The 12716-nt window shown below is 39.5% G+C and overlaps 1 protein-coding gene across 1 annotated transcript in view; it reads right to left on the bottom strand.

Annotated features, from left to right (window-relative positions):
- Positions 1–1168: 1168 nt before the first annotated feature.
- The window catches only part of syt9b (synaptotagmin IXb), a 38662-nt gene continuing 27114 nt past the window's right edge, over positions 1169–12716 (bottom strand). Inside the window, exons 5-8 of the mRNA XM_028407777.1 lie at positions 8430–8550; positions 8179–8350; positions 7959–8088; positions 1169–2058 (exon numbers count right to left, since the gene is read on the bottom strand). Of these exons, the coding sequence (XP_028263578.1) occupies positions 1981–2058; positions 7959–8088; positions 8179–8350; positions 8430–8550 (501 nt within the window). The 3' untranslated portion in view covers positions 1169–1980. The remainder of the gene's footprint in view (positions 2059–7958; positions 8089–8178; positions 8351–8429; positions 8551–12716) is intronic.

The raw sequence follows: 12716 nt of genomic DNA on the forward strand, positions 1-12716 counted from the left end.
AAGCCCTGCATCAAACGGCACATTTACAAAGTGTGCAAGCTTTAAGGGCCAAATGTCTCCCCGAGGAAACAGGAAGCAGATCAATAGGTAGAAGTGAAAAGTAATTTAGGTCTGTGTCCTCAGGCAGCTGTTTTCTGTACAAATCCTTTTTTCTTTCTTTCTTTTTTTGCAGCGCTCACAGCGCATTCAGTTGAAAACCTTTACAGCAGTGTCAGAAGACAAATGGTTTGTGCACAAAATATTAGCTTTTTGAGCCATTATTGTAAAAAAAGACAATCTTCTAGCTAGGCTATTAAACTTTACTGTTTATATGCAGCTATGCATGCTCATGTATCCTTCAGCCAACTATTGGGGAAAACAAATCACCATTGTGATGTTTGTGCAGATGAAAAATCCTCACGAGAAAATGCAACACTGCAAATGTAGTAGATCACACTTGGTTACTCATGGTAAATGCAATGTGGTGGACTATCAGTCAAGAGTCCATGTTTTGAGTCCCCTGACATTGCAGGCTTTTTTTGTTTTCTTTTTTTGTTTTCACTAACTGTTATGTTTAATTTTCACCCGTGGTTAGGTTTCGTTTTCACTCGCAATAGAATTTGTCATTAAAAACTACAGGTAAGGCTGGCTTTGGGGGTTAAGAACAGGATAAAGGTGAAGATCATATTAAAAGCAAAAACATTATCAGATCATTGACCACATTTTAGAAAAAAAAAGTTCCCTTCTGAGGTTGCCATTTCAGCTACAATTGCAGTGATTCACCACCCACAGGAATACATAGAAATATCCACTTATGGTTACCTCACACTTGCAAACTTTTGCTAAGGTTTAGCAATGTATCACGACATGCACGTCACACATACAGCCACAGGTGGGCCCCAGATATGAACATACAAAGTTGTTTCAAAGATCTAAAAATACTGCATCTAAAGTTGGCAATTAAAACAATACAGACGAAGGCTAGCAGAAGTAACCTAGCAACAAGAGATGCGGGAGTTGACAAGAGCTTTTGGTGTGAAAACTGCTGCCTGTGGACACAAACCTTTATTCAGACGTTCTGATTGCATGTAAATAAATAACTACCGGTGTTGTCAGACATATGATAATTATCATATTTTTACAATAACGTTAACCTTTTATGGTAACTTAGTCTTCGGTTGGTGGGGCTTGTTATAATAAACCAAAAGATCAGATGACTGTACACCACTACAACACAACCTTTAATTTAAGATAAATGGACTGCCCATTTGCTTGAAGAACCACTGACAAGGTCATGTTCCCTATATTTTGACCACACCCTGTTTATCAAAGCATGACAATTGAACATGAACTAAATAAAACACTTTATGTCATCACTCTGTCAACTGTTTTAGACATTCTTAGAGCAGATCAGTTCACTTTTTCACAGGAATTTCATTTTATTATTTTTTTGTCGATGTCTGCATACATACTGCATAACAAATGTGTGGAAAGTGTGAATATTCAACACAACAACAGTCAAAGAAATGTTCACGAGAGTCTTTTTTTTTTTTTTTAGTCCTGCAACTCGCCTGTCTAAATTCTTAAAGTCTATGATAGCCAATCACTCACACAAATCAAGAGCTACAGCTCCACTCGTTCACCTAAATAAACCATTTTGGTCAACAACCTGCAGTCTGCTAGAAAATTAAAACAACGCTCGGCCGGTTAGAAAACGTCATCCATCTGTTAATACAGCTCAGTATGACAAATATATGTACTGTAGTAGTTCACTTGGAATGTAGTTAAGTGTTTTTGGTTGTGAAGAGGAAGTGGTGGTTAGTATTTGCAGCACACTAAAACCTACTTCAACACATTAGTTTGAGTAATGGCTTATAGCAGATGGTACTACTGAAGTCACTTGTTAGTCACACCTTGTACTGTATTTTTTATAAACATCTAAGTGTTGGTCCATCATCCATCACTTTACCATCCTGAGGCTCCTTGTATGTGTGTGCGTTGTCATGGTGATGGTGGGGTCTTTAGGGAATTGGTGGATCCTCCTTGGCTTCCACTCACAGTTGCTCCCTGACCGACCCACTGGAATACAACAAAAACAAAGAAAGTTAGTGAAACCTTTAAACTAGCAATGTTTTGAACTGACAGTGTTTTTTGGCATTGTGCCATGTAAGATGTGATCAATGTGATGTGAAAGCTTTCTACTTTCAAATAAAGGGTTTTTGAAAAGGTGTAACAGGGTAGTAGGGAGGCCATTATTAGGCTTAAAAAAAACAGAATGAACCCATCAGAGAACAGATTATACAGGAAGTGGCCAACACAACAGTCTCAAACATGCTTCTGCATACTAGTAACAGCAAAAAAACACACAAAGAACTAAAGTGGATTGGAGCAGGATGCTGTTCATGGTGAAGAAGAACCCTTTCAAAACATGTAGCCAAGTCAAGAACACTCTAGAGGAGTCAAGAGATGGCTTTATGAATGTTAATATCACAACAAGGTGTGAGCCACTGGTCACACCGAGAATATACAAAGCCAGCCCAGTTCTGGAATAAGATTTGTTTGGATTAATAAACTTGTACCAGGAAGATGGACAGAGAAAAATATGGAGTAGGGACAGTAGCAGCTCATGATCCAAAACACACCTTCAGTCAGACATGGAGAAGGCAGTGTTATGACATGGACATGTAATGTTTGCCATTGGAACAGGGTCACAGCTGTTTATTATTGGTGTGGCTACGCAGCAGGGTAAGTACTGGAGTGTACAGATCTATACTCTCTGCTCGGATTCAGACAAATGTTGCAAAACGTATAGGACGCTGCTTCATATTTCAGATGGATAATGACCCAGTCTACAATTTAGGATTTAAGGATACGCTGACTGGGACAAATATGATGTTTGTCAAAGTGTGTTGAACATACCCTAAAAATGAGCCACTGGATGCTATGGCCTCAGATTTAACCTGGTTCAGGCCTATTTAAACTTAGGGTAAATGTGCATGAGCCGATTAGTACTGCTAAAGAAGGGTGAATGTGTCAGACCAATTACACACAGTCATTTCAGCCATTTAGGATTCTTCCTTCATCCATGACTGCATTTCTGTCAAAATAACAGTGATGGCACCATATTCCACGCCTATAGAACACTCTCTGTGTAATGAACTGTGTCACTCCAGCTGATATAAATACCAGGCAATTATAATCAACAAGGTGACCATCGTCCATCTGCAACGAACTTGTCATGTTTTATTGTCATGTTACCATGGTGATAATAAAAACATATGACAAGGACGGACAGTGTTGAAAAAAGGTTGTTCCAGTCACCTTAAAAATATGACAGTATGCTTGTGCAAAATTGTATCGTTTGCAATTAATTGTCAGAAAAACTGTCATCGATTAATATTTGCCACTTATCCATTATGGCGATTAGTGGCTCGTCATGATGACGCATTTTTGTGTGCGGCGTTGGTTGTTGCCATAGTAACTGGATGTTTTCTCGTATCAAAAGAATGAACTCCGATCTTTATTTACGGACTCCACAGCAAGATAGGAAACACTACAACAGCGAAGTCTCCTCCAGCAGATATTGGAAAGAATTCCACTCAGCCAAGAATCCGCGATACGTTTAGTCATTGTGCTGCTTACGACCAAACTAAGCGCTGAAAGAACGTAATGAAGGTTGATTTGCACAGATATACATTTAAATGTGAAATTGTCCGGTTTGTTTGTAATGTTTTTTCTGCTGCTGTTCTACATTCTGATTGAAAACATGCACTAGTGTGGGACATATTCCAGTCACAGGTTCATTTGCACAGACACATTTTTTAACTGATGTGACTTTTCTGAACTTATTTAACTTATATAAACTATATAACTTATAGTTGACATGCACTGCTTTGTGACCTTAAGATAAGAACATTTGAAGGACAAAGTTACTTTAAATGTTTGCTTCATTATTATTTTGAAGCAGTTTGTGCATCTGTTATCAATACATATTTCCATGGCTGGTTTGGGCCTAATCACTACTTACCAGCTTAGCCTGTTAGAATGAAGTAGTTAACTTGACTGATGATTTGTCGGTATCATGCTAGAACACTGTGCCAATTTAGAGTCAAAAACATGTAAGTGCAATTGTCATCAATTAATCTTCAAATTAATCGTTATCGGCTAAATGCCACAATTAATCGTGATTAATTTTTTTGCCAATATCGCCCAACCTTATATGACAGTAGCTGGTTTTTTGTTGTTGTTTTTTTTGCCGATGACAGGCTGGCTGTGCAAAAGCAAAGCAGCAACCTTCGTCAAAAACTGTAGTTCTCCACATGGCCTATGGGGGGATGGCTCCAAAAGTGAGTCAGTCCCCATAGACCTCCATAATAAAAAGTTCGGTGAGGATTATTGTCGAGCCCAACTGCCTTTAATCTAAGCAGATTGCTGGGGATGAATGATTTCTTCTTCTTCACTGGTTTAGATTCTGTCAAAATGAGCTCATTTTCCCCCAGAGTGTTATTTTATGAATTTGATCAGGCCCTCTCCCTGCATTGAGCAGGCAACCGCTGCGAAATGTTTTAACCTGAGCCAAGCCCCTGTGAGATCAAACTGCCAGAGATACCAGCTCAAAAGTTGGCTTGGGACCAGACTATCGCTTTGTGAGAGCGGCCCCTGCAGTGAGCCTTTCTGTTATTCGCCGCTTATTATTATGTGACAAAGAGCTTTCAGCATAATGCATTTCCTTTACTTTCCTCTCAATAGCACCAGGACTGCTTTGAAAATACTCAAAGGAATTCAAGAGCATTTTGTTGTTGTTGGTCATGGTCTTGGTGTGCACTCCCTCTCTCTCTTTCTGTGTGTGTGTGTGTGTGTCTTTACAGCCCTGCCTGAAGAGATCAAGGTGGTAAATTATTAATGCTCTTAGTCTGTGGTCAGGAGGGTCAGTAAGGCTTACTCCAGCTTCAGAGAAGCCATACAGTCTTTAATGGATGGTGCATATGTGTATGTGTGTGTTTGAGTCAAAAAAGACACCTTGGTGAATGTGTTGACATTTATTCATTGATGTCTATCAATTTCATGTATGAATATAAGCTTATGATCACTGCACTGCTATAGATGCATGTGTGTGCGTGTGTGTGTGTATGTGTATGCATGTAAGGCCTGGTTCCCTTAGGGCTTCTGTGTGGATCTTTTAAAGTAACACAAATAAGCCATTAGTTGGTATCTCATGCTCTGCCGCTGTAGTCCAGAGCTGCTGATAATGGCCTCAGACAAGAACTGCTACAGGAGTGTTTGACAGAACACCAATGTGTGTGTGTGTGTGTGTATTAGTGATGTACAAATGGCTCTGGAGACGGCAAGAGAGCTCTTCTGGCCTTGACACTGCAGGAAATATTAGGGTCAGTGACCTCCTACCAATTCTGAAAGTCCTCTGGTAAACACAGTGTGACAGCTAGTGCTTCCTTTTCTTGTATCGGTGCAGCTTGGTGCTTACTGAAAAAAACTTGTTAAATTGGTAGAGTTTTGCTGTCAGGAAGAAACAATATTAAGTCATCATGTTGACCAAGTGAAGCACAAAACAGCTTCATTTCTGAGACCGTGGGTTGCTTACATAACATTTCTATTTGAATAAGATCAGAACTTTGAATTGGCTTTTCTTCTTTTGTAGGATCTCTTGAGTGTTTGGGGTTGTTGTTGTCTTACTGCATGACTCACTTTCTCTTTAGATTCAGCTTATATTTCAGCTTATGTTTTTTTTTGGAGAGCAGTGACTTTCTCCTTGCAACTCTGACGTGCACAATATGGTTGCTTCATGAACATTAACATTAGTCAATGTGAGAGCGGACTTTATCTGCTTAGAGGGTGGCATCATTCTGAACCTTTTTGGAGAGACCTCTCTTATTCACCCACTCACTATGTTCAGTTAGATCTTTTAAGTGCAATATTTCTTTATAATATTTTGTTTGTTTGCACCACTGTAGATGGCAGCCATCTCCACTGAGAACAATATCTTTCCACTACTGGTTCTGAGTTGAAATAGCAAACTCAAATCTCATCCCAGGTTTGAAAGAAGAAACAGAGAAATCTGCCTCAAAAATGACAGATTGTCTCTTGACATATCAGCTTCTATAAATGGTGATCAATCATCATGAAGTAACACTATAACAGTTTAACTGATCTCTGAACATGATTGGTCTTTTTGCTTTCATCAGTAGTCTAGAGAGTAAAATAATCCAAACAAACTAGACCCATTATAGGTTATTTGTCAATGGGTTTATTATTGATAGAATGACATTTCATGGGGTCTCTAACCTGTTCAATAATGAGCATCAGCAGACCAAATGTGGTAGAACTTAATGATGTCTGCAGAGAGGTTACATCAATAGACCTTAGGGCGACCGATGTTAATAGCTAGTTAGCTTCCATTGAGTTTGATTTATATGCTAACAGATCTTTAAGTAAAGAAAAATAATCCTTTAAATCCTTCAGATTAAGGAGAAGAAGATGCAAATGCATGGCGCGCCTAATGGTAGGCGTTTACATTTAACCCACACAACAATCCATTTTGCTTTTTATCTTCTGCCCCCCCTCCAGCTGAATATCAATTTCTTTAGCTTTGACAACCGGACATGAATTTACATGAATCAGTCGGGCATCTGTTTTAGCATGCTCTGTTTTTTTTAATGAGTGTGGGCTGGGAATTCAGAAATAGAAACAGCTCCATCTCTCTTTCTCTCTCTAGGTGCTTCTGTTGTGGCAATCGCTGCGAAACAAGTCATGAGGGTTATGAAGTATTTTTATGTAATTGTTTTTTGTTTTTTTTTTTAAAGTGAAATACATGGCAACCTGGGGGATCCATTTCAACTCACTTTTATTGTATTATTTTTTACATGCATCATCTGTAAATAAAAACATGTTATGTAGAGGATCCACCACTTTGTGTTCGGATTGATTGTGATTGACATTCATGGTTCCCAGAGGATGATTCTCCTGACTTTTAATCCCACAACACTGTGGCTTTTTTATATTTGTCCAACTAAGTGAAATCTCTCAGTGGATACTGGATAGATTGTGATGGAATATGGTTCTGATGTTTATTGTACTCAGAGGACGAAGCCTGAAGCGTACAGTATCTGGTCATTTGGCTGAGACATTCATGCTCCCCTTAAAGGTAGGGTAGGAGATTTCATTCTGATGCACTTTTTGTTAAGTTAGTGTAACTTCTCTTTACAATCCAATAGCAACCAATTAGTTCGGCAGTTTCGCTTTAAAACGAATATGAATCATCTGTGGAAGCTATAAAATGCTAAAAACAACAGCCTATCCTACGAGGCGCCCCTGCGCGTATAGTTGGCTGGTTGTCTCTTCCTGCTCTGCGCGCATCAGAGAGGTACGTGCATAATGGCCGAAGTCACAGACTGGTTGGGAGGTGTGGCTTCGGGGTGAGCGCCGAGAGAAAAGGGTGTGTGTTTAGTTTAAAAATCTGGCTGACTCTCACTGAGTTTTCAAAATCACCTACCCTACCTTTAAGGTCATTTCTTACCAGATTCAATTTTTACTTTCATCTATATCTCCTCTCAGTTCCAGGTAGGTTTTATGATTGGTGCCAATTAGCATGCTAAATTAAGGTCTGTGTCCATGTTTACACTGGAATTATATGCTTAATGGATTTAATAGTAAACCTTAGTTTCTCAACCCAGTTGGCCTTGCCTAGTACAGCTCTATAAGATGACGCCAACCACCTCAACTGGCTCCTCTGCTGCAACTTCACTTTAAGACCCTCTAGATTTCCAAACTTCTCATCTGATCTTGGAGAGTGAGCCCACCTACCCTGCAGAGAAATCAATCTGCTCTTCGTTTTACATTTTATAACTATAGTTAAAGGTCTGGATATAGGCCAAGTGATAGATTGAGAGCTTCACCACCACCACCACCACCACAACACCATACAGAGGATCATGATGTGAGAATGAGAGCGCAACAGTTCATACCTCTATGAGTGGGTGCCAGTGTGCGATGGGTTTCCGTGGGTACGTCAGCATCTCATTCCAGTGGTCTCGACCCAGTGTCTCAGCCTCGTTACCCACCCTGCACACCCCAATCACTTCATTATGTCCAACCCTGCAGGACAGCAGAGAACGGCACCCATAGAGACTCTTTTGATTTCAGCAAACATGAAAGTGTGGACTGAACACACAGTAGGTAACTAACCGATCATAGTCCATGACTGCTATCAGCAGGCTGATCTGGTCGATGTTCTCGGGAGGAACGTCAAACACGATGGCTTCATTGTAGATAGGGTTCAGAGTGTTGCGCTTGGTGGATGTCTTTCTTTTCTTTAGCCTGCGGCCTTCACACATCAGCGACACCTTCACGTACGGATCTAGAAACACGTAACATAAAGTACTTGAACACCTTTTGTGTTACTGCTTCAACACACTGTATTGTCAGTCAGCACCCACCTGACGCTCCAGTGATATCCATGGCTTTAAGGTTCCTGGCCTTGATTATGGTTATGGTCAGTCTGCCGGCCGTGGGAAGATAGCACAACGAGAACATCAGCTCTCCAAGGTCCACGTTGTCCTATAAAGGACAGGTTACATTTCTATATTAGTACAGCACAGTGTCCTCTCACATGTAGCAACATTTCTGATCGAATGTAGAGAGTCAGAAATAAAGCTGGGTACCAATATATTGGTTCTGCATGCAAATTATGAATCATGTTGAATGAATTGGTGCCAAATTTTGGTATGTCTAAAACTCTTCAAATCATGACACAAACCACTCTCCAGCCCACATTTTGAAATGCAAAGCTAATGCCTGTGGAAACCTTTGAAAATATGTTAGGTATTTAAAAGCCTGAAAGCAGCTGCAGCTGCATTAGCACTTTAATTTTGGAGGCTAAGTGAATGATGCATCCTTACTTTAAACAAAACCAATCCACATAGTTTCTGGGTATCCAACTGGACAATAAATTGGAGTGGTCAACAAACACTGAGGCTGTCTAAGAAGGGCATGAGTAGACTGTACTTCCTGAAGAGACTTAGGTCCTTCAATGTCTGCAGCAGGATGCTCCACATGTTCTACCAGTCTGTCATGGCGAGCACCATCTTCTTTACTGTGGTGTGCTGGCTAAACTGCTGACAATCATGGACAATCACTCCCACTCTCTCCACAACACTGTGGACAGACTGAGTAGCAGCTTTAGCAACAGACTCTCGCTGCTCTAAGGAACGGTACAGGAAGTCATTCCTGCCGTCCACCATCACACTCTATACCTAAAATTGACTTAAGCATCATCACAGGTCCACTGCAAACTTTAAAATACAAATTATCTGTGTATTTATTAGTTCATTCTGGATCAACTTCAAGTTTAAAAAAAAAAAAAAATAGTTTTTCAAATATTAAGCAATTTTGGCATCATTTTTAACATGGGAGTCTGTGGAGAAGCCTTCAAAACCTTCAACTTTGACATGTAACTAGTTCCACATGCTTTCAGCTACAGAAACCGTTCAAACATCATTCTGTTCAGCTCTTCAAGGACTATTAAACTTGTATTCGGATTTGTTCAAATATGTTTTGTTTTCAAAATATTAATAAAAATTCAAAAGCCATTAACATAGAAGTCTATGAGAGAGCCCTTCAACAAGGGTCATCTGCCAAATGTATTACCTCCTACAAATTTCAAGCTACAGACTCCAGTTTAGTCTTAAAACGCTCACTATATGCTGCTCTATCAAACTTGTATTCGGAATTTTCTAATTCCGAATCGTTTCCACGCGGCAGGCTCTCAAAGTTGGATTGGTTTTGAGGTTACATGGCTGTTACCATGGTGACAGGCTGACACACAGAGGCATACAAAGCAGCCATATTTGTAGTCTTTATCACATTTTAAGCATTATATCTGTCATAGTGAGCCTTCAGCTGTATACTACTTTTCCACATTCAAATCACACAGCCTTCTTGTATTATTCCAGCCTCTGACCTTTCATATGGTATATTCACAGGCTATTCTTTAAGGTCATGACTTCATACTGTTCTTGTCTTCAGCTGTTTTTATCTTCCTAATATAAAGATTTTCTACTTTTCAAAATAAGAGCTTCATCTTTTTAAATTCTTAACCGTGTTTCAGCAAATTAAATTCAGATTGCAGATTCTCCAGCAATTCAGAGCAATCCTTCACATCAGCATTCAAAGCAATGCTTCAGCTGCAGCAATCAAACTTACATTTTCTTCAGGAAATGCTAGTCTAGTCTTCATTTTGATCTGCTTCTTTGTGTGTATGTGTATATATTTTCGTGTATATATTGTATTTATTGTTCTTTGATATGCTGCTACTACAAATTAATTTCCTCACAGGATTAATAAAGTAATTCTTCATCTTAATCTTAATATGAGCAATCAAACAACTAATTGCACTGGTCTTGAAGATAATTGAGCTATTTTTTGCTGTTTAGTAGAAATGCACAATACAGAATTTTTGTTGACAAGTCAATATTGTTCAATATTTAATCTAATCTAATATCAGTTATCTCATGTTTAGTTTTCTCAATAGCCACTATTTTATCATATTTAGATACTACAGCAGGATGTTAGATCATTTAGTATATCGAAAACATCATGAAACATATAGTTTACTTTAAACAACGGCTGTGTTAACAAGGGTTCTAATATAAATAATATATATATATATATAATAAATAACAAACATCTTGACACATGTCACATGCTAGAATTTGCATATACTGTATGCTGTACTCAGACACTTATTGTTTGCATGTTATCATAGCAACAGAAAATCTACTACTGCAAAACAATTCTACTTTCTTATTTATTCAACTGATGGCACGTTATAATATGTTTGGTTCAGGTTCAGGATCAGGCGACACCTTGGGTAGAAAAAAACATGGAAACCTTTCAGGATCAAATATAGCAGCACCCATCATGTTTCATGTGACAGCGTGTTAAAATTGCTATGCAACCTCCTTCTGAACATGTGTCTCCAAATCGGCACACGCTTAAGTCTTGACGAATCAGTTGTCACGATTTTATGTTTTCCTATGACAACAGCCCAAGATTTCACAACTTTTTTTTCTCCGTGTTCATGCACATGCCAAGCTCGTTTCCCAATTAGCACGTCTGAAAATAACGTGTGATGGTGTGAAGGTGAGCCGCGCCTTTTATGAGATGCAACAAGGGGAAACTCTGCTTTCATGGTTTTGTGAGTCCTTCCACAAAGAGGTGAAGTGAGAGAAACGGACCACTACTGTGAAGTTGGTTAGCGCAACTGTGCATTGTGTCCGATCAGTAATTAATGTGCAAAAGGTTAGTGATTTTTTGTATTTAGGATGTGACAGATGCAACCAATTAGCCAGAAATCCTCATTAAGGGTCAGTTGTAGTGGTTATACTGGGAAATAATTTCATATACATATTAATAAGTCCTGCTTCTTAAGATTAATTGGAATTAGATCATAAGGGCAGCCCACACACACACACACACACACACACACACACACACACATTAGGAAGCTTCTGCTTTGAGTCTTCTCCTAAGGATCACTGAAAATCAAATTGAACAAATGGGTTGATTTATCATGGATGTGCACGCCCGGAGACACACACACACACACACAAACAATTGTCGTCCAGGATCAGTGACATTCTGATGACTTGATTTATCACACGTGTGTGCTGAGGCAGAATCCACCCCTGACACTGCATCATCACTGCTGCTTTGAGCCTTGGGCGTTAATGATGTCTCCAAGGTGTAACACACACACAAACACACATGTATCCTGGTTTGAGCAAGGCAAAGGAATCTACACACAGGCAGGCACGTACAGGCGATCAGCAAGCCCTTCAGCTCTGCACAGATAATGTGATATCCCATCACACGCACTCAAGTTTTCAGACTATAGAGTGTCGCTCACTACTCTTATGAGCACTCAAATCAAGCCTGCGGTCAGAATTATGGTCACTTGTGCTCTTTCAATGAAATTAAGACTGCTGCTCTAAAGCAGCCCAATAAAGAGAGAGAGTGTGCGGACAGTCCATCTTCTCCAATTATAATCCTAACACCTGCTCTCCCTCAGGAGCAGCCAGGCTTTATCTACAGGCCTCTCTCTTGCTGTGTCTTTCATGCTTACGGACTTCATCATTTGTTCTCGTTATTCAGCCTCCTCTAACCTCTGTGTGTGTCTGTACAGACCTTAAAGGGTCATATTTAATCATATAATGCAATCATATAATATACACTTTGTGTGTGATTTCACCAAATATTCTGGTCATTCCATTTTCAGGTTTAGCTTCAAGGCTAATAACATGACACACAATATTCCATAGGAAGGCCATGATTTCAGAGTATAGAGACTATGCAGTGATGTCACAGGCTGTGAAAGTCCCCACTGGGCGGGAAAAAGTTTAATAAGCGGCAGCGTTGAGTTGAAAACCATGGCCTGCAAAAATTCCAAAACACATCTGAAAAGGCAAGAGCTGTTGAGCTGTGCAACTGTTACTGTGGTTAAAGTGACAACATATCGATTACATATTCATTGTGTTTCAATTGTTTTTGGAAGGGTTTATGAAAAACAGCCATGATAATGAGCCTTTTGTTCCTTAAAAAAAGGACAAAAAAAAACATGTCATGATCTTGAGTTCTTTTGTTGTAGCTGTAGGCTTTGTATTAATCCTGCTGTAGCTGTGTTTTACTTGAAAGTCTGGTACTCCCTTCCCTTGTTTTACTTCCCC

The sequence above is a fragment of the Parambassis ranga genome, chromosome 6 (genome assembly GCF_900634625.1).
Source record: "Parambassis ranga chromosome 6, fParRan2.1, whole genome shotgun sequence".
NCBI classification, from domain to species: Eukaryota; Metazoa; Chordata; class Actinopteri; family Ambassidae; genus Parambassis; species Parambassis ranga.